This window comes from Thunnus albacares, chromosome 23 (assembly GCF_914725855.1).
Source record: "Thunnus albacares chromosome 23, fThuAlb1.1, whole genome shotgun sequence".
In the NCBI taxonomy this organism is placed as follows: Eukaryota; Metazoa; Chordata; class Actinopteri; order Scombriformes; family Scombridae; genus Thunnus; species Thunnus albacares.
Genome location: NC_058128.1, coordinates 2,816,561 through 2,840,000, shown reverse-complemented (window position 1 = coordinate 2,840,000; position 23,440 = coordinate 2,816,561). Strand labels below are relative to the sequence as shown.

Sequence of the window (23,440 nt, the reverse complement as noted above, 5' to 3'; positions counted from 1 at the left end):
ACTGTGAAAGTTTTGAGCAAAATTCTGGCAAAATAGCAAAGTGAATCAGTGCATGTTTATAAAAGAATTAAGAGGATGTAAAGACGTTTGTGATTTTTACAGAAATACATGTTTTTTTTCCTTTCAGTCTATTTGGATGCTTTATCTTAAGTCGACGATGTATATTTGGTCTTTAGAGGCTGTTTCCATCATCCTCTTTCCATCATTTCCATCTATTTTTTTTAGCTTTTCCATGATTTCTGTGATAATTCAGCTTTTTTCCTACTTTTTTTAATGCACAAATTGAAAATGGCCATTAACAAACACCCAAAAAAACTAAAAACAAGCGTGTTTCCATATAAAATCTATCAAATATTTTGTTTTCTCTCTTTTTCTGGCCCAGAAATTACTTACTCAAGTGCTACACAAACATTTATGGTCTTTTGACCAAAATATTCACTTTTTACACATTAAATCTTTTGCATCCTGGAAGCCTCTTTAAGAAATGGGACTGTTGTTTTTGGCCAATGCGCACTTGACACCGTCTTTTGAGAGGCCTGGATTTAAGAACACAAAACCTAATTCATTTTTAAAAAGAGAACTGGTTTGAAACAGACCTGAAGATAATTAGACATAATCTAGAATTACTGGTAGCAATCAAACATTTTGTGAAGAAGTTTAGATTCATTTTGCACTTTCTGGCAGCCTCGGTTCATTACTGGAACTCTTTTTTTTTTATTAGAGTGAATGTGTTTCAGTGGAGCCACGTATCTGCAGGCTTCACTTCCCTTTGAAGCCGTGTGAGAGGAACATCAGAGGTCAAGAGTTTGAGCAGCTCAGAGGAATGATCGGCAGGCTGCTCGAGCACCTCTCCACCAGCCAACAAGCTCTTAGGAACAACAAAGCTATTTTAATGAGCGCAGACTTATTTGCTGTGAGTGTCAGTCAGTACCACAGCACTTAAGTAAACAGCCGCACTAAGGTGATTAAATCATTTTAATGACTTGTTATTTTTACGAGACTACAAAACACGAATTTTATGATGACAAGAGAACAGTTCTGTGTCTTCAGCAATATTAATGCAAACTGTAGAAACCGTGATAAGTCTTTAACGTTGTGGTGGAGATCATAAAAATCTTCCTCTGTGGTCACAAGAAGGGAAAACATGAGATCCATAGATTCTACTATATGTAGCTTTACTGTAAGTGTGTATGTGAGTGTGTAGATATTATATTTTTTACATCGATGTGTTTTTTTTAAAGTTGCACTTCAAAATAACTACAGATTTTACACATGAAGTTACTGCTCATCACACAGAGCAGCACTCCTCTATGGTTTGTGAAAAACAGTTGCGTAACGTCTTTTGGGGTTTTTGAGGAGCTTTCCCAGCTTACAAAAATAACCCTGATGATGTCATGGTGACATCATCAGGGTTATCTCAGTTTGGGTTTTAGCCTGCATAACAAACCGGAGGTGTGGGGTTTTAGGAGGCGAGGGACGGAGTCATGACGTAACTTCCTGTCTGGCTCCTGTAACTCAACACATTCTCTCATTCAGCGTTTCTGTCATCGGCCTTTCAGAAGTTAAACAACGAAAAAAAACTACAGCTCCCATGAATCTTTGCTAGTCATTGTTTTTTTTTTTTAGATTTGTACAACACTATAAATTTCTCCAAGAACTTCAGTACAAAGTCAAGAAGTTGTGATATGTAGATAGTGAAGCTTGTTTCTGCACATGCTCAGTAGCGTCTGCCTTACACAGAACTACTCTCCAGAGACTGAAAACGTGATGCTGTTATTAGTCTCTGGAGCCGTTCCTAAACAAACTAACGTGACCAAACTCTTCATGATGAAGGAACATGTCACTCAGTGCAGCGGTGTGACTCACTGACGTGATTTTAATAGTTTCTGGACTACATCAGAGGAATAAGATATATCAGGCTTTGATACACCCACAATACTTGTTAGTAGATCAGTTCATTGCTGAGATTTGAGTCTGACTGTCTGTCTGTCTGTCTGTCTGACTGACTGACTGTCTGTCTGTCTGTCTGTAACAATACCTCCTCTGTTCATTTACACTGAGAAGTGAAGGATGGGACTTCACATAATGGTCCATCAGATAAATGAGAGAGAGAGAGAGAGAGAGAGAGAGAGTGACCTTGGACAAAGAGAAAGACTCAGACGACTCCATTCTTATACCCTTATCTACACACACACACACACACACACACACACACACACACACACACACACACACACACACACACACACACGGTTTCAGTATAATTGCTGTGTGTTATCAGACTGTCTGGACTACATACATTAATATACTGGTCTGTGACTGAAGATTCCTTTCAACCAGACTGTAAAACGAGACAGAAGGATGATTGTGTGTGTGTGTGTGTGTGTGTGTGTGTGTGTGTGTGTGTGTGTGTTTGTGTGTGTGTGTGTGTGTCTCACAGTGACTGCAGGTTGTGCAGGTTGTTGAAGGCTTCAGCAGGAACTGATCTCAGCTGGTTGTTCTGAAGCATCCTGGAAACACATGACAAAAAAAAAAAACATTAATAGTGACTGTTACAGTTTTTTTTTTTTGTTTATGATTGGTTACCTGCACGGATCAATACTGAGTCCACATCTTCAAATCACACTTTAATTTTACACACAAAAGCAAAATCCTTCCAGCAGACACAAACACAACAACTCTGTTAGATAAAAACACTAACAGCAGGTGTCTGTGAAGTTACATCACTGTTTTATTGTGTTTATGTAGTTTTTTTTTAATGGTTGATAGTGTAGAAATGTGTATATTGTGTAAATACAGTCAGATTTGTCTCTATAGAACGTACTTAACGGCTTTATTTCTGAGAGCACGTCTTGTTTTGTGGTTGAATATAGATCAGTGTGGTTACGATTAGGCAAACTGCTCTCTGTATGAATAAATGTTAGACTTTTTTTTATATTAACTGAAGAGTTTTATGTGTAAAATGTGCTGCAGATACACAGAGTTTTGTAGCTTGTTTTTGTTTGAAAAGTATTGAGGACGTTTAAAAGCTGTGGTCACTGAATGCTTTTTCTGTTGAAAACTATGCAAATGTGTCACAGTTTGCTCCGTAATTGTTGCTGTTGTGTCGACTGTGTGAAGAGTTTTAAACATGTGGACTCAGTATTGATCCCTGCAGGTAACCAATCGTAAAAAAAAATGTTATGAAACAAACAACATACTGATGACTTAACCACCACATGTTTAGAATTTCTTGTTAAATCTGTCCACATATCTTTTGTTCATTTCTTCCCAGATTTCATAGTCAAGATTTCTCGTCCTGGTGTATGTCATACACGTCTCTGTTCCCATGTTTATACATTATAAACATTATAATGTTTATGTTTATAAAACTCCCAAATATAAATATCAGTGTCAGTCTCAAAAATTCAGTATCTGTTGGCCACTGGTGGAAAGTAACTAAGTACATTTACTCAAGTACTTAAGTACAATTTTGAGGTACTTGTACTTTACTTGAGTATTTCCATGTGATGCTACTTTCTACATTTCAGAGGGAAATATTGTACTTTCTACTCCACTACATTTATTTGACAGCTTTAGTTACTTTTCAGATGAAGATTTGACACAATGGATAATATAACAAGCTTTTAAAATACAACACATTGTTAAAGATGAAACCAGTGGTTTCCAACCTTTTTGGCTTTTGACGTCTTACAAAAAGCAGTGTGTAGTCGGGGTCACATTTCACATGTCTATGAGTTGTTAACAGCTCCACCAAATAGTGATTTTTCCCTCTAAACTTCTCACATGCTTTCATTTCAATAAATGTTCAAATGATCCAATATTTCAGCAAAAATCAAAGATTAGAGAAAAAGTCCAAAAACTGAAAACAGATTTGTGTATCAGAACTTTGTTTTTTCTTCTTTCCTCTCCCATTAATCATCTCACCACCCCTCAGATTTATCTGCTGACCCTTTGGAGGGGCCCGACCCCTAGGTTGGGAACCACTGGACTAAACTAGCTAACTGTATATAAAGTAGTGTAAACTAGCTCCACCTCCAGCAGCTACAACAGTAACATGCTGCTCTAACACTGATGCTTCACTATTAATAATCTAATGATGTCATATATAATAATATATCAGTCAGAGGGACCAAACCACTACTTTTACTGCAATACTTTAACTACATCAAGCTCATAATACTTATGTACTTTTACTGCAATACTTTAACTACATCAAGCTCATAATACTTATGTACTTTTACTGCAATACTTTAACTACATCAAGCTCATAATACTTATGTACTTTAACTATAAAAGGATTTTCCATCCAGGACTTTTACTTGTAATGGAGTGTTTTTACATTGTAGTTGCTTGCAGGCTGTAATCACCAAAGATTTTTACAAGTGAAACTCAAACCAATAAACAAGCTGAGCTTGTATATAACTGTGATAAGCTCATATTGGCTGATATGTGTATGAGGTTGTATGTCATGTCAAAGATAAGTTTGAGATAATTTAGAAACTGAGTCATCATTATTTAATTTGTCCACCAGAGAGAACTGAAAAGTTTATTTCTACACTGTAAAATGTTCCGATGTGTTACAGTTCTTTAACAAACTGAAGGGATCCTTAAATTCATTCAGTGCATCATCAGATTGTTTAAAACTTCAAATATTGATATTAGTATCTGTTTCAAAAATCTCACACAGATCATAATTAAAAGTGTTAATTAAAATAAGTTTTTTTTTAAAAAAAGTCAATATGTCAAAGTCAAAAGTAAATAAAATACGTCACAGCAACAACAGTAACAGCAGACTGAGTATAAATATTCGTAGAGGTAAATGTACTTGTAGCAGCAGTAGTAGTTGTGTTAGTAGTAACAATTACAGTAGTAGATGTGTTAATAGTAACAATTACAGTAGTAGATGTGTTAGTTGTAACAATTACAGTAGTAGTTGTGTTAATAGTAACAATTACAGTAGTAGTTGTGTTAATAGTAACAATTACAGTAGTAGATGTGTTAGTTGTAACAATTACAGTAGTAGTTGTGTTAGTTGTAACAATTACAGTAGTAGTTGTGTTAGTTGTAACAATTACAGTAGTAGTTGTAGTTTTTGTGGTATTTTGTAGAATTTGCAGTATAAAAAGGTGGAGTAGTAACTGTAGTAGTAGCAGCTGTAGTAACAGTAGTATTAGAGATTAATAAGACAATAACAGGATAATAATAAACATTAATAATAATTAACAGAATAACAGAAACTGACCAAGATAAGTGACTCATAAAATCGAGTCAGCGGACATTCGTAAACATGTCAAATGTAACCAAGAAGTTTTATTCCAAACTGCAGAAAGTTTTGACTAAACTTAAACAAAAACATACAGATGAAATTCTCAAAGTGTCGCTGTGAATGATTAACACCAGTAAACACACAACACATCATTACAGTCTGTGTGTGTGTGTGTGTGTGTGTGTGTGTGTGTGGACTTACAGCACTTTAAGGTTGTAGAGGCCGGTGAACGCTCCTCTGGGGATGAATGACAGATCGTTTCCCGCCAAACGCCTGAGACAGAAAGAGACAGAATGAGAGTGTAAGTGTGTCAGGGTTGAGTATGTTGGTATATTTAATGGGATTTCCTGCCAAAATCCACCTTTTAACAAAAATAACTGTGGGACTTCGGATGTGTGCAGAAGAAATGTTCTGAGACAAAACTGCCTTCTGCACATTTCCAGCCTCTATATTTATATTCTGGGGCTCTACTGGAATATCTTTTCATGATTTCCAGTTAAAAACTCTTTATTTATCTTCTACTGGTCCTTTATGCAGCCCCTCAGTTCAGCCTCTGTCTGAAACAGGCCGTTTTAGCTCCTGTCTCTTTAAGGCCCCGCCTCCTGATGAGCCCACTCTGTTCTGATTGGTCAGCTTCAGGAAGCTTCCTCCGGCTCCGGAGGCTACGTAAACAAACTATAGTAGCAGGATTTCACTTCTTTTTCTCCTTCTTTACTCCAAATGTCAACTTCTCAAATACATCCGTACATGTTGGAGCCTGAATCAGATCTGAAATATGAGAGCGGACAACACATGGAAACACCTTAGCAACCACCTTAGCAACAACCTTAGCAACAGAGACTAATGCACAGACGGCCATTTGTGGGCATGTGTCAACGATCTGACGTCATCACGAGGAGGAAGTAGAGGTAACTTTGCAAATGAAGCGTTTAGGGCAGGTTGAAGCCCTGGGTTTTGACTTGCAGGCAGCATTGTTACATCCGTTCAACCTAAAGTTTAGGAAATTTAACATCCAACATCATAACAGATGCAACGTATTTGAATCTAAATATACTGATAGAGGAGTAAAAAGTACAATATTTCCCTCTGAAATGTAGTGGAGTGGAAGTATAAAGTAGAATAAAATGGAATTACTCAAGTAAAATACAAGTATGCCAAAATTGTACTTAAGTACAGTTGTTGATTAAATCCTGCGTCCCCCAAAACTGAGCTAAGTGGAGCATCGAGTGTAGAAGCTAAACTTGATAAATTAGCATTAAAACTGATCATCAGGGATTGATTTTCTTATTTTTATTACTGTTAACAACAAATATTATCATAGAAGTAAAAAAAAATGAAAAGAATAACATGTTTTGTCTGTTTTACTTTGTCCGTCAGGTGTATACAGATTTAGGAAAAGTGCTGTTTTCTTTTTATTAAGTGTGACACAAAATAATACAACGTAAAATATAATACGATGACAAAAAACACTTAAAATGACAAATAAAATAATGAATATAAATACATTAGGATATATAATACTGCACATAACAGGATTTTCTGATTAGTTATCAATATTTCCGTCATGTTGAGACATAAACGTGAGATTCTCAGTAAGTTTAAAACCAGCAGAAAACATTCAGCTGTAATGATTCCTGCAGCTTCTGTGTGTTTTTCTAAAGGCCACAGAGAGTTCAGCCAGTCCGCATGTACCCAGCATGCATCTTTGCGGTGTCCTATCGCCGTAGTGACGTTTCTCACGCCGCAGTGGCAAATATCACACACACGCAGACACACGTATAAACACACATAGCTGGCAGCCGAGCACAACAGCAGCAGCAGCCAGAGTCGTGTTCGGGTCTCCGTGAGGTCAGCTGTGTTCAGACTCAGCTCGTCTCTCCACCTTTCTGTCTCCTCACTGTGTGTTTTTTTTTATTTTAATTACGTCCTTCAGCTTAGTTTGGTTTCATGAAATTGTTCATACACTTCTGGTAGGTGAGGACAGATGGGATTACATATCCGTCTCAGTCTTTCCATCGCTGACCAGAGTTCATTTCTGATGATACAAACAGACTCATATCGAGAGCATCGATCATCCAGACGCACTGATACAACATCCAAATATCCGCCGTCTGGACCCTTGCAGACTTTGGCCCTCGGTCGCCATTTTTCGGAGCTGTTACACATCACTGTTGAAGAATAAACAGGTTTTATGATGCGGCGATGTAATGGTTAGGGTTTGGTTAGGTTCAGGCTCCGGATAATGACAAAAAGATCATGGTTTACTACTTCATAAAGGTTAGGGTGGTCATGGTTTCAAAACATGTTGGAAACAGGAAGTGAACAGCGATCTCTTGAGTTAAGGTTTAATAGTTTTGGATCCATCCACCAACATATATTTGCATTGTCACTAGAACGTAAATATATGTCGTTTCAGGGCTCACGATGCAACGACCGCGCTCATCAGGACAAACCAACAGTCCCAAACCCAAAGATATTCTGTTTACTATCACATCGGATAAAGAAAAGCAGCAAAGCTGGCAAGATTTATTGTGTCTCAGCACGACAACTTTCAAGGCACCAGCGTTCTTCCTCTGACATTTCTATCAGCGCGGCATCGGAGGAGCTGTCTGAGGTCGTCTCTACCCAGCTGCCTTTCTCCACTTTCTGAGGTTTTGGTCCCTCTCGAGGAGCTCAGTTGATGATGAAACTGTGTATTTTTACTAGCTGCTATCTTAACAAAGCAATCTGAATAAACAGTTTAGTACTTAAAGCAGCTGTAATCAATATTCTTTTATAACACCACAGTCTGAGCTGTCAGTGTGTGATGTGTCGGCCAGTAGTGATGAACCTATCAGTGACTCTGCAGCTCCTCTCGGCTTTACGGAGCTTTATAGTGAGTTTCAGCTCATTATTTATCTGTCCGGCTGCAACTTTACTGTTCTGGTTCACTCTCAGCGTCTCTCATAGCGTCGTTTTCAGAGAAAAAGCTGTAAAAAGCCACTGTACACTACCTGCTCAGCACCAAACAGACACAGTTAGCTGTAGACTAGCTGGTGAACATAGTGGAGCATTTAGCAGCGAAAGAGCCAGATATTTCCCTCAGGAGTTGGTAGAGAGTAAAAACAGAGCTAAAAGAGAGTGAATATTGGACGTATATTCACCAGGTGGACAGAAACACGACTCCAAATGAATGATAATGTTGCTCCGTAACTGCTGGATGTGGAAATAATTTGCTAACAAGTTCAACATATCAACTTAAAAACTGATGATATGAGTTGTGTTCACTACTTGTTTCTGATGAAAACTAATGTTAATGCAGGTTTCAGTAAATAAATGTCGGTCGATGGCTTTGATTCACACTAAGGTTTCTGGAAAGGTATCGAGGTACTGACGTCACATCAACAATTTAACACATTAAACTTGTGTAAGATTCCTTACTGATGACACATCTGTGTGTGTGTGTGTGTGTGTGTGTGTGTGTGTGTGTGTGTGTGTGTGTGTGTGTGTGTGTGACTCACAGCTCCTCCAGGAAGTGCAGGTTGGACAGAGCTCCGCTGGATAACACAGTCAGATTATTCATACTGAGATCACTGCAGACAGAGAGAGAGAGAGAGAGAAGTGGTCCTTAATGTCTCTCTACCTCGAGACCTCAATCAATCAATCAATCAATTAATCAATCAATTAATCAAACTTTATTTGTAAAGCACCGATAGATGACTGACAGGCTGGAGCAGTCTACTATTTGAGACTAATGCAAATGAGAAATAAAGTAAATAAAAAAGCTTAAAATGTATTAAAACAAATGAAATAGATTTAAAAAAAGACACAACAATAGAAATAGTTAAATAAAAACATTTAAATCAGAAGCTTATAAGAGAGAATAAAAACTAAAAGCTGCATTTAAGACACATGTATATACTCAAACATGATTTCACTTCAGTATGACGTAAATAAAGTATATAAGAGTAAAAGTAATTTTTATTCATATAGCAGGTTTCAACACCAGGTTTATAAAGTGCAAATGAAAATGTACAATAACAAAAACATTTTAATAAATATTTCAATAAAGCAATAAAAACAAAACAGGAAAAAGAAATGAAATAAAAACATCTTAATGGAAGAAACACTGAGATCTTTTATTTCAGTAAAAGTACCAAAACCACGATGAAAAATACTCCATTACAAGTAAAAGTACATCATATATATATATATATATATATGTGTGTGTATATATATATATATATATATATATATATATATATGAACCTAAGCAGTATTTTATACTGTTCAGTGGTTTAATCTATAACAAACCATATTTTAAACCGATCATTTTAAATATAAAATATTGATCTGAAAAGTAGATGTGAAATAAATGTAGTGAAGTAAAAAGTAGCATAAAAAGGAAATACTCAAAGTATAAGTACCTCAACATTGTACATCATTACAGTTAGTGAGTAAATGTACTTTCAGCCACTGAGTAAACAGTCAATTATAAATATAAACTCTCTACTAATGACTCATTAATTATTAACGAGACAAAGTTCATAAAACGGCCAGAGAGAGTCTGGTATGTTCAGACACAGAGACCATTCAACACACACACACACACACACACACACACACACACACACACTAAACATATGAAAACATAGTGTCCACTCACACACACACACACACACACACACATACGCTACTTCATGCCTCCTTCAAAGAGCCGCTGAAAGGAACGAGTCAACACACACCTGAGTGAGAAACAAGACAGGAGTGGAAGTTACTGGAAAGAGACAGAAAACAAGAACAGCAATGAATGAATGAATGAATGAATGAATGAATGAATGAATAAAACCAGACTTCCCTCCACTACTATGATGTCGCTCCATGATCTCCACCGAGCTCTAACATCACCTCAAACAGACTCTAAACCGACCACTACGACCTTTTAAGACCCCAGACGTGAGGCGCATCACTGCCTTTATGAAGACGTTATTCTCTCTGTGTAGATTCTGATCAGTTTGTTTTGTAATAAATTCTGTTAATAGATCAGTGATACCGTCACAGTAAAAGACATTTAATACTGAAAGGATCCTGATAAACTACATTTCAAGGTTTGCATGAAAATTCATCATCAATCTGTCATATTTTGGAGGAAGTTTGGCCGCCACACGTGTTTAATTTGTTTCTCTCATTCTCTCATTTCAATCATAATTTGTCAAAACTAAACAGAGATGAAAGAATTAGGAACTAATGAAACTTGTGTTTTATTCTCCACTGTTTTCCATCTTTCACAGCAGAACAAGACAAGCTAGCGAGGCTACTGAAATCTAGCCTGCTATGACCTCCGTCTGTCTTCAGATCGTTTTTTTTTTTTAGTTGGAAAACCACCATATAGCAATGATTCACTTCATTTACACACTAATTAAACCACTCAGTGGAGCCTGTGTGTCCTCCATGGGAACGTTTGCATTCGTTATGTTTCAAGGTTTTTCCTTTAATTTGTCTTGTACTGTGTGTCATGTGTGGAGGAAACTTGTTCTCTTGTTCCTGGAAAGTGAAGGAATAACGGTGTAACGTCAACACGGCGTTCACAAAAGCAAACCTAACATCACAGCGACGCTACATGAATCAACATGAGTCAACAATCTAATCTGATCTACCAGTAAGCCTCTAAAAATAGCAAAAAAAAAATCTTTCGTACAGTGTTGTATGTTTTTTGTGAGGTGTAATAAACGTTTCGGTCTCTAGAGGCCGCCGACGAGGCTGAACCGACGTCAGTTTGTACTTTAAAAAGAGTCAAAACAAGGTGACATCAGTGTTTCTGATTGGCTGAGAGGTTGCAGGTACAACATTTGTTATCAAAAAAATCAAAAAGAAAAAATCAAAACAACTTTATTTTCCACCTTTTGTTGACATTAGAAAGTAGCAGAGAGTGGAACTTTATCTTCAGCTTGCATGATAATTAACATCAATATCACATCATTCACATAATATGATACAAAAACAACAACACTGTATTAGATGTAACTTCACATTAAGAAATAATTTAAAAGACCAATCCAAGAAGTTCCAGGTGCATAAGATTCAAAACATGTCCATTGATTACCTGTTTAACCGATGAATAAATTAATGAATGAATGGATTTATATATTGTGTTTGTGTGCAGCCATGACATTCTTCCTTCTTTCTTTTCTTTCCTTATCTGAGCCCGTCTATTTCCTGCTCTCTCTGTGTGTCTGATAACTATCGGCAGGTAGCGTCTCTCCACTCAGGAGGGCTCAGGTCTGAATGGAGGCAGAGACAGTCTGTCTCTGTCTGAAACACACAAACACTGAGGGTGTGTCTGCAGGTTGAATATACCTGTTGTTAAGGAACTTTCTCAACACTCCATAAAGCCTGTTAATGTGTGTGTGTGTGTGTGTGTTTTTGTGTGTGTGTGTGTAGCTTTACAACATTGCCGACAGGTGGTCCAGACACACACACACACACACACACAGACGGTTTGTTTGGACTTATTTTAGCAGAATGTTCCTTTACTTTGACCAGACTAACAGTGTTACGGCTGATTGGCTTTTACTGCTTAACACACACACACACACACTCTGGTTTGTATTACTGTGTTTAAAAGCAGACTTCATTCATTAGCTAACACACACACACAAACACACACACTCAAATATATACACATATATTTATATATGTGTGTGTGTGTGAGTGTGTGTTCAGACAGTGAGTTGTTCATTACCCAGACTGAGGGCTCTGTAATGTCCGCTACATGTGGACGCATATCTTTACATAAACATTTACCACAAAAAATAAAATGTATTTACAGAAATTGCCTGTTTAAACAAGTCAAACACAGTGTTTGAGAGAGTTTGAAAAACAGTAAATTACTTTGATGGAGTCTTACTACCAAGTTAACAGACAGTAGAAAGGGTTTAAGTATTAATTCAGTCCCTTCAGGAGTTTGTGGAGTTTTTTTGTTTTTTTGTGATTATTGCGGCCAAAAATTCGTGATTTTGCAGCAGTTTTTTTTCAAAGATTACAATTACAATACAATGTGCAATGTTTTATGTGCTCTTTTTGCAGTATAATTGCGGGAAGTGTGAAAAATTGCAAACAAAAGGAAATAATGTGATTTTAAAAAAGCTACTACCAACAAAGAGTCATATGTAATCACTTCCTTCTGCGTATCACAGAAACGACTCTAAAACAACTATATTTCAGTGCTAATTTTTGAATTTATGTTCTGAACATGAGAACCTGCTAATAGCCCTGCTAACCGCTTGAATTGTTAGCTGCTGTTGAATCACAGACAGCATATACGCTAATGTTATTTCCACCTCTTACCCTGTTAGCTAAAGTTGAATCACAGATAGTTTAGCGTAGCTTTGTGTCCTTTTAGCTAATGTTGAATCATTGAATATTACATTAGCGTTGAGCCCTGTTAGCTAAAGTTGAATCACAGATAGTTTAGCATAGCTTTGTGTCCTTTTAGCTGATGTTGAATTGTTGACTATTATGTTAGCTTTGAGCCCTGTTAGCTAAAGTTGAATTACGGGCAGCTTAGCATAGCTTTGCACTCTGTGATGTTATGTTGGATTGCTCTGCTAACGTTAAGTTAGTTTCTGTTAGCCGGTCAGATGGCTTAACACAGTTTTGCGCCCAGTTAGCTGATGTTAAATCACAGGTAGCAAAGCACAGCTAATTTGTATTTGCTTTTTTTTTTTTTACCCTTTTAGCCCCCATAGATGCTACCCATTGAACAGTTTAGGAAAGCAGCTGTGAACTGCTCTTTATCGAAGGCGGAGAAGTTAATGAGCAGTGACATATACCAGACCAACCAGCTAGTCCTCATCTTTGAAGTCTTCTCTCTCATAAAACTGAAACATGATGTTAGAAAACACTTCTGACAAAAGCATAAATCTCACCTTTATAGTTTATCTCAAATAAAGGGTGACGTGTAGCCACTTTCTTAAGCTTTTCTATGGGAAGCATCTCCCACGCAGTGTATGAGACAATCCCAAACAGGTCTTGAGTCTGCGGTAGCTGACTTCAGACACATATACAAAACACTGATGATGAGGAGGAGAATGATGATGGTGGTGGTGGCAATTGTTGTACTTACAATAAGGAAAATATCCAGCACTGATTACTGTGGTGGCAAAAACATATGACAGCATATGAGCTCATGTTGTATGAACAGTCATAGCAATCTTATATTTACGTGATGCTCAGATAATTCTGTCCTGACTTTCTCTGTTTTCTAACAAAAGCTTCTATTTTGAGAGGGCTGCGTTTAATCTGGTAAATCATCAACTGTGCTCATCAGGGTTTCTGTTTTTCAGTGTCATCATCACCTCTTCAGACTGTCTCACTTCTCCATGTACTTGGTAAATCCCTTCTTTGCATCTCTGCGTTGCCAATTTTTTGAAGAATACAGTCCATGTTGTCTACGTTTGAAACATAACGAGCATATGAGCAGACGGTTAAGAAGTTTCTATGGATATTTTTAGCACAATATTAGTGTCATTGACATTAAAAAAAAGTCAAAATATTTCAAGAAAAATGTTGTAAAGTGAGAATTTGAAGTTTACAACATGTAGTTCTGAGAAAAAAGGTTTAATATGAGAAAAAAAGTTGAGAAGAAAAAAGTTTTGATGTTATGAGGGGAAAGTTTTTATTCAATGGAAAACTAATTTTTTTTTTTTTTTGCTGTTGAATTTGTTCAATGATCACAAGACAACAAATTTATTTCAAGAGGCGTTTACATTGATTTTAAGCCATTACACCTCTTTATTATTTGACTTTTTCTGCATTAGTCACAGTATCGACTGATCATCCAGAGCCTTTTATTCCGGGATCATGTGTGTCACAGTTTCAGTTAAAGATCCACAATAAGGAACCTTGTTATTGTACAAGTTCAAGTCCTTGAACTGGTTTTTTTTTTTTAATGTGGACTGAGGAGAAAAAGAGGCATGTAGGAAGAATACGAAGGACAGAGATGAAAGACCTGACGAATACATTAGCCATGTAGTGTGTTTTTTTTCCTCTTGGTAATGAGTTGGATGAAGCTTTGTGTGTGTGTGTGTGTTGTCTTTTTTCCGTCTCCTCGGGCTCAAACTGATGGATATCAGACGATTATTCAAATGGCCGGAGCCCGCAGAAAGACAAACTCTGAAGAAAGAAAGAAAAGAGAGCTGTGTAGTTTGGAGGCGTAGTGTGACAGCGAGGCCTCTCTCTGTTTTTGTCCTCTTTCACTCTTTCTTTCTGTCTTTCTTTCATTCTTTCGGGGGCGGGGGCCCCCTGGGGCAAACGAAAACGGGGGGTTTATTCCCTGATCCGTCCTGTCAGTCTGTGCTGTCTCCTTCCAAAGAAACAGATACTACAGGATAAACAACAGCTCTGTACAGATCTGTATGTGTTTCTATGTGAGGGAAGAAACAAACAGTCTCTAATTGCATCCTGATACTGTGAAGATCTTTTAGGAACTGATAAATGGCTGCAGCAGCAGATAGAGACGGTACAGGGGACCACAACTTTATTATGTTGATATCATTTAGGGCTGCAACTTATTATTTTCATTAATCTGTCAATTCTTTTCTCAATTAATCAGTCGATTGGTCCATAAAGTGTCAGAAAACGGTGCAAAATGTTGATGACTGTTTCCCAAAGTCCAAGGTCACGTCCTCAAATGTTTTGTTGTATCTTTGTTTAGCCAAAGATATTCCGTTTACAGTCAAAGAAAACTAAATAAATAAGAAAATATCCACTTTTTTTCTTAAAATTTTACTCAAAATTATTAATCAAAATAGTTGTAATATCATTATATCAAGAAAATAATTGTTGAAAAAGAGAAAAAGATGTATGCAGCATAATAAAAGTGAGAAAAAAGGGAAATTAAATACAAAATTATTAAATAAATACAAAACAAAATAAATGAATAAATACAAGAAATTAATTAATTAATAAAAAAAGATGTTATAAGAAAAAAGTTTCGATGTTATGATGAAAAAAGTTTAATTTTTTTAAGAAATTTTTTTTTAAGAAAAAAGTAATAATTTGAAATGAAAGCTGTAATATTTGGTTTATGTCTTTGCATTGTATTAGTTTTTTAGCTCCATTTTTTTTTAAAAGTGTCTTCTGGTTTCTTGAAAAGTGTTTTACAAATAAAACGGCTGGTTGGTGAAGATTCACACCTCGACTAACAGACATATTCTACAGCTCTACGACATCACTATTGTCCGCCTGACGTCTCTCATAACCCTCACAGGAAGACAGGTAGTCTATTTACCCGCCTGCGAGTGTGAGTGTGCTGAACCGTGGCGTCCGAAAGCACCGCTCGACGACAGCTGAGCTCAACTGAACCTTGACGAAGCCAAACAGTTTCTCACACTTAGACACCCGGCGGTCCAAACATCTAAACATCCTGGACAGGTAAATGGACTACCTGTCTTCCTCTGAGAGAGGTCGTGAGAGAGGTCAGGCGGACAATAACAGACAATAACTCTAATTGATACACTGAGGCTTCGGATGAAATGGTTGAAATGGTCGGTTCAGCTGTTCACAAGCTTCAGGATGTCCAACATGGCTGCCAAAAGGGGCGGATTCCAAAAAATCCTTCATATGTACATTAGTTCATTCATCACAGCGAGGCTAAATGCATTCCTGTGCTCCTGCTGTCAGTCAGAGGTAGAATAGAGACTTACAGGCCCATTCAGGCTTCAGACAGCTCTGCTTAGGCATGCAGCTAGTGTCCACACACACACACACACACACACACGCTGACAGATGGCAGTATTCAGAGTGACGGCGGTCAAATAGACAGACAGACAGAAGCAGATTGTAAACTGACTCTCCCTGATCTCTGTCTGTCTGTCTGAGAGCGGTCACGGTTTCATTTTTAGAGAAAGTAATTAAAAGTTTTCAGGACATTACAGAACAAATTAGGGAAGTCCTGATCCGTTCAGAGAGCTTACTGTGATTGATTGTTATCCGCTTTACTAAACAAACAATCAGCACGGCCAGTTCGGCTGGTAGGGGATCCCGTGGTAAAAGTTACAACAAAGTGATTCCACTGACCTGTACAAACATCTCTTGCTCTTTATTATTTGTCACTTGTGACTTTTGTCGTGATCATGTAGAAACTATGACTCTGTTTTTCCAGTGATCTGATCGACTGTTGATCTTTAACTCTTCAGTAGAGCTGCAACGATTAGTCGATTAATCGATCCCTTTAAAAAAGCTTCTTAAATGTGAATATTTTCTGTTTCTTTAGTCCTCTATGACAGTAAACTAAATATCTTTGGGTTGTGGACTGACCTTTTCACCATTTTCTGACATTTTATGGACCAAACAACTAATTGTTAAATTGAGAAAATAATCAGATTAATCAATAATGAAAGTAATCGTTAGTTGCAGCCCTACTGTTCAGCATGAGTTACCACTGTGGTTTAAAAGTGAGCCAGTTTCATGATACTGGAAAATCTGAGTTAAGCCCAAAGATAACTGGCTAACCCACTAGTCTCGCTTCACGGTACAGGCCCCTGAACACCAACACCTGGCAAATACCACCTGGTCACATGATTATCTCTTGAGTTAACGAGTTGACAAGGACCACCTGAACACAACATTAAAAACTGAGCAGTAGACACTGGTGGGAAATCGCTACCAGTTCTCCCAAAACCAGTCTGAGGATTTAAACACACAGAAACTCCTTGATGTTTTGTTGGATTCGATTCCCAATTGGAGCTTTAATAAAGACACAAAGAACCTTTGATCGACTGTCGGTGTGTGTGTGTGTGTGTGTGTGTGTGTGTGTGTGTGTGTGTGTGTGTGTGTGTGTGTCCATCTGCCTGTCTTAGACAAACTGTAAGGAAAGTGCTTTCATTGAGAAACACACACACACACACACACACACACACACACACACACACAGAGTTTTTCTGAATAGAAGAAGGTTTTCTTTAATGAGAGTGAAACTTAAATCCTGGACATTGTGCTGCTTTTAGACCACAGCCAAGACAGGCAGGTTTTCCCTCCACACACACACACACACACACACACACACACACACACACACACACACACACACACACACACACACACACACACTACAGTGACGTAATGGTTTTGCCAGAGCTGAAACATGTCTTGTATTGAGGCAGGTCACCTGCTGTGAAGTGAAATGGATTTTAACTCATTTCAGCGTCTCACTTTAGCAGAGGTTTACACAGTGTTCTACTCAAATAGAAACACTGAAACTTCAGTGATACTGTTGTTAAAGGACCATATCAGCGTTTTTTCATGTTGCTGTACAAATACAAATCACTTACTTTACATTTCTGGTGGTGATTTTTCCACAGCATATTATCAGTTTATGGACTATTCAGCAGCCCCATCTGTTGAGGGCTGTAGCTCACAGAAATCTAATAATATAAACACAGATGATGAAAGTATAATCGATCATTTTTAGGGATGTATCAATCCAACTTTTGCTCTCACAATATTGATTCCTGATACCTTTGGAAATTGTTTGGATCATTTTTATGAAGGGTTGTGTGAGGGTAAGGATTACTTACTGCTGCTGAAACTGAATAAAAGTAACTTATAAGAGAAACCCTGAATTTTTAATGAGATTCACAAAAAAAAACTGTATTTAATGTGAAAATGTAATCTGGCCGAGACCTGAATCGCTTCACATACAAAGCGAACTTCCTCAAGAAATCTCCTCAAGGATCCTCGGACACTTCTTCAGAGCACCTGAAGCTCCTCAAGAAATAACTTCCTCAAAAACCAAGAACACGTCAAGCTCCTGCAACCCAAGCCATTGTGTCTGTGACCTCTTAAAAAAAAACCCTAAAACCTTCACAGTGACAAAGGTCAAACAAATACACATGCTCCTGAAACCTCCTAAATGGCCCATAGACCATTTTAAAAGCTCCTGGTTACTCTTCACGTACCAAGTGAACCTCCTCGAGAACACCTGAAATCTCATTAAGTTCCCCAAACTCATTGAAGTACTCCTGGGACGATATCCACGAAACCTTCACAATGACACTGAAATCCTCAAGAGCTCATGTAACACCTGGGACCTTTTCAATAACCTCTGGAACCTCAAATCTTCAGGAATCACTTAAAGTATCTAGAACCCCTGAAATCTCTTTAAGGACATCCTAAACTTCTTCCAGAACCCCTGGAACATCCTGGGACATCTTCAATTACCTCTGTAATTTTTCAAAAGCTCTGGGAAAAGAAACCTTAAGAACCACAAGAACCTCCTCAAGCTCCAGAAAACCACCCGAGTACCTGTGAGACCTTGTCAATAATGCTCCTGTAGATCTTCTGAAATCTTTTCAGTAACATTTGAAAACTTTGACGAATCAAGCGCAGTTGTAGTGCAACCTCTGTGAACATCTTCAACATCCTCAAGGATCTGTGAACCCTCTTCAAAGTACCTTGTATCCTCAGGAAAAACATCCGTAAAACCACTACAAGCTCCTCAGGATCTATTAGAACCTCCTCAAGCTTCTGAAACCACATTTAGATCCCTTATATCCATTAACCTCCTCAGAAACCCACTAGAACTCCAAAGAATACTTTCTGGCAGATTTTTGGGACCTCTTTAATAGAAGCTTGTGAAACTTCCTCAAGAACCCCAGGCGCATTTTCAATACAACCACTGCAACTTCTTCAAACTCACTCCCCAATTATGCCTGCCTCAAGAACCACTGGAACTTCTAGAAAGCTCCTAGTCTTCAAGTACCAAAGAAACTCCTTGTGAACATCTGGAACCTACTCAAGGATCTGTGGAACATTTTTAAAAAATCCCTCCCAAAAAAACTGAAACTTATGGAGCCTCAGAGTACCTCTATGTACCTCCTTAAAAACCCTTGAAACTCTTACAATGCCTCTTAAGCCTCCTCAAGAACCCTGGAACCAACTCAATAACCTGAAGAACTTTTCAAAAGTTCCGCGAAAGGAACCTTGTAACCTCTTCATGAACAACTAGAACCTCTTCAAGCTCCTCAAAAAACAAAACAAAACAAAAAAAAACATAGTGAGACTTCCTCACGAACCTCTGGTACTGCAAAGACAACTTCATCAAGAACCACCAGAAGCTCCTATAGAGCTATTGGAACCTCATCAAGTTACTGAAACCACCTTTAGAAACCCTGTACTCATTTACTTCCTCAGGAAAAACTTCCTGAAGAACCACTAGAACGTCCTAGAATACCTCCTGAAACATCCTACATTCAAAAACCCAAGGAGGCTTCTGAAACCTCCACAAGAACTAACAACTGAAACTTCTAGAAAGCTCCTAGTCTCAAGTGCCAAAGAACCCCCTTGTGAACATCTGGAACTTACTCAAGGATCTGTGGAACATTTTTAAGAACCAATAAAACCTCTTTAAGGACCACTGAACCTTTTCAGAAACCCTAAAATTTGACACTTGTGGAAACACTCTAATTATGCCTGCCTCAAGAACCACTGGAACTTCTAGAAAACTCCTAGTCTTCACGTGCCGAGGAACCTCCTTGTGAATGTCTGGAACCTACTCAAGGATCTGTGGAACATTTTTAAGAACCAATAAAATTCCTACAAATCTTCTCAAAAACCCTAAAGCTTCTCTGAGGCTTATGGAAACTCCCCAATTACGCCTGAACCCGCCTCAAGAACCACTGGAACCTCATTAAAGGTGCAATATGTGAGAACTGTTGAATTCATACTCAACACTCCAGACCAACTAGGGGCAGCATATCACCAGAAAGTTGAGGTGTCTGTTATGTTATGCTACGCTACGTTAGCGCCAAATCAAAAGTGCATTATCAGTGCTCTGTTAGCTAGCAAACTAAGTAACTAGGAATTGATTAAGCTTGATAGCATTATCAATTCAGTGCTAACATTGAGCTAACGCTTGCTTGAATAAATCTAACCTAGAAGAGGAAGTGCTATTTCTTCTTCTTCTCATGTTGGGCTGAGGGCAGACTGGACGCTACAGTGACTCACTATCGCCTCTTGAGGTAAAAGTGGTATTACAAGACAGGACGGGCTGGGGCTAGCCGGTTAGCATGCTAACTTCAGACATCTCTGAAACACAATACATAGACGTCTCTGACACAACAACAAAACTGTTATTTCTTCACATTCTGTTGATAATTTTAGTTGATTTTTGAATGTTTTAAACTGAAATTACATACATAATTCTTACATATTGCACCTTTAAGGACCTCAAAAGAAACCTGCAGAGCTCTTGGAGAACCCTTAAAACATCTCAGAACCTCTCTCTTTACTTTCACTGGTTGTCTGTAAATGTTGTAGCAGTGAGTGTGAACTAATCTCATTTAGACCACCTTAACTACCATGTGATCAACAGTACATGACGTACGCGTGCGCCAGAGAAGTAAACAGAGGCGGTGTGGGACAGGTGCTCCGTTTCTCACGGCCGCATAACATCCACGCACAAACACGCACGCACGCCCACACACACACTAACTGGGTCGCTGTTCATTTATCACGCGCAGATTAAGAGCAACAGGTTAGTAATAAATAAATAAATAAATAAATAAATAAAAGAGAAACATAAACCCTCGGTGTTGACTTACAGGTATGATGTGAAGACGCTCAGGTTGCTCGGTATCTCCCGGAGCCCCTGATCCGAGCAGTCCACCCGGTGCAGCAGCCCGTCCACCTCGCACCGACAGCGGCCAGGGCACCCGGTACGCCCCGCTCCTCTGTCTCCGTCCCCGGAGGTCTCCACCCTGGCCGCAGCGGAGCTGTTCATCCCGGCTGCTGCCCTCTCCACCGCGGGCACGGCGGAGCTCTTCACCCCGGTCACGGAGCTCTCCTTCACGGCCACGGAGTTTTGCATCTCCGCCCCTGCCACTGAGCTTCTTAACCCGACCGAGAGGACTGCAAAAGCGGCCAACAAAGTCACAAATCCCGGCATGTCCTCCGCTGATATACCTAACTGAGAAATAATAAAAACACCAAACACAAAGTTGCAGCTTTTGATGCCGGACTGGTTTAGATGAACTTCCCCTGAAGTAGAGTCAAAGTGGAATAAAATACTATTAAAAAAGTAAAAATAAAAACATCCAGGTTGTTGGAATCTGCAGTTTGGTCGCTTTCCAGGCTGCACGCGTGGAGCTGCAGAGCCGGAGTGTGTGTGAAAGTGTGTGTGTGTGTGTATGTGTGAGTCCCTCCACTCACTACTACAACCGTGTGTAAACCCCGTTTTATATCCTCTGTCACTGTCTGACTGTCTGACTCTGTCTGTGTGGGAATAACTAGACTAACAGCACATAAACAGCACAAAACTGCAAAAATAAACAAGTGAAATACTGAACGAATCAATAATAGCACAAGTAAATAAACACGAAATTAATGCATAAGATGATCAGTTAAATTACAAAAGAGTATATTTTATTTTTGCAAATGTGAAACACATTTAATCACGTTTATTTATCATTTCAATTCACGTATATTTCAGATTTCCTAAATTTTTTGTTGTGATCTTATGTTGCGCAAAAGATTTCTTGATTCTGTTTAGAATTAATGAATAAATACAGTTTAACTCACTAACATGATGTTTGCACGTGTGACTTTCACATATTTCACGTTAAAATAAGACTTTCTATATGTTATCACGTGATAAATTCACAGACACGTATGATTTAGACAACATGAATTTCTCATGCGCCTCAAACTTTACTTTTCAAAACACATCTTAAATGTTTTTTTAAGTGTAGGCTGTAGATTTATGTTAGTGTTTTATGTCGTTTTAATCTGTTTTATTGTATAGCACTTTGTAACTGTGTTTTGAAAAATGCTATATTATACTATTACTACTAATATACATATAAATGACTGTCCACACAACGCTGATTAAGCCTTTCACCGCCAGATAAATCTCTTTGTATTTCACAGTATATGGAGTTTTTAATCTGGCGTCTGGTTTGACATTCCCGCGCTGGCTGGATGAATGCATACTGAGCACGCTCTATGAAGTGAACGTGCGCACTAAAGACTTCTGCTGGCTAAGCGGCTAACTTCCGGTTAGCTCTCTACAAACTTGAATGGGGATAAATTAATTAAATCTTCTAGCCTTTCCAAATGTTATCAGACCAAATGGATCAAATATTGATAATGAAATAAGTCATTTCGTTGTGTGATGCTTAAGACAATTGATCCACCGTTTTACAGCCGTAACAGCAGCGAAGGAGTCTATGACTTAAGCACATGTCAACAGTGTTTTTGTAATTACTGTCACTGCCAGAAGGGGGAGACAAAAGTGCTGCACTTCAGCTTTACAGTTGCTTTAAGTAGTTCTGACCACTAGGGGGCAGAAAAACAAGAGGCCACATCACCAGCTTTAAAGTCGGTACTGCAGATAAACAGCAGCAGACATGATTATCCTGTTGGCGGGCTGTTAGTGTCTCCTTGTCTCCTTTAGCTCTGTTTTTGCTCTCTACCAACTCCTGAGGGAAATATCTGGCTCTTTAGCTGCTAAATGCTCCACTATGTTCACCAGCTAGTCTACAGCTAACTGTGTCTGTTTGGTGCTGAGCAGGTAGTGTACAGTGGCTTTTTACAGCTTTTTCTCTGAAAACACCTGCCGAAAACACTGAGACTCAAACTTTTACTGAAAGGTGGAGTGCGGGACTTTTACACATAAAGAACGTCTCTTATATTCAAGCTCCTACTAAACGAGTTCACACAATGTGGGTTAAGCCTTTCACCACCAGAGTTTTTAATCTGGTGTTTTATGGCGACTCTCCTGCATTGTCACACCGGTAGTGATGCGTTTTACGTCGACCAGCAATGATCAGTTTGTGACTGTCGACTGTCCTCGGTGTGCACTAACTGCGTCGTGTCACCAGGGGGTGCCAGCAGGGGGAGACAAATGTTCCACACTGCAGGTTTAAAGTCGCTATAATCGATATTTTTTAAATTAACTAAGTGACGTCAGTGTGTAATGTGTTGCTCGTAGTGACGAACCTATCAGTGACTCTGCAGCTCCTCTCGGCTTTACGGAGCTTTATAGTGAATTTCAGCTCATTGTTTATCTGTCCGGCTGCAACTTTACTGTTCTGGTTCACTCTCAGCGCTCTCATAGTGTCGTTTTCAGAAAAAAAGCTCTAAAAACCAGCTGTACACTACCTGCTCAGCACAAACAGACACAGTTAGTTATTG

The 23,440-nt window shown here is 38.5% G+C and overlaps 1 protein-coding gene across 2 annotated transcripts in view; it reads right to left on the bottom strand.

The window, feature by feature from the left end:
* The window catches only part of LOC122975554 (leucine-rich repeat-containing G-protein coupled receptor 5-like), a 48,681-nt gene extending 26,766 nt beyond the window's left edge, over window positions 1–21,915 (bottom strand). The window contains exons 1-4 of one of the 2 annotated variants that reach the window (XM_044344059.1): window positions 20,851–21,915; window positions 8,770–8,841; window positions 5,471–5,542; window positions 2,439–2,510 (exon numbers count right to left, since the gene is read on the bottom strand). In XM_044344059.1, the coding sequence (XP_044199994.1) occupies window positions 2,439–2,510; window positions 5,471–5,542; window positions 8,770–8,841; window positions 20,851–21,194 (560 nt within the window). In that variant the 5' untranslated portion in view covers window positions 21,195–21,915. Of the gene's footprint in view, window positions 1–2,438; window positions 2,511–5,470; window positions 5,543–8,769; window positions 8,842–13,176; window positions 13,356–20,850 lie in introns of those variants that run through there. The other variant, XM_044344060.1, reaches the window with a different exon arrangement.
* Window positions 21,916–23,440: the final 1,525 nt, after the last annotated feature.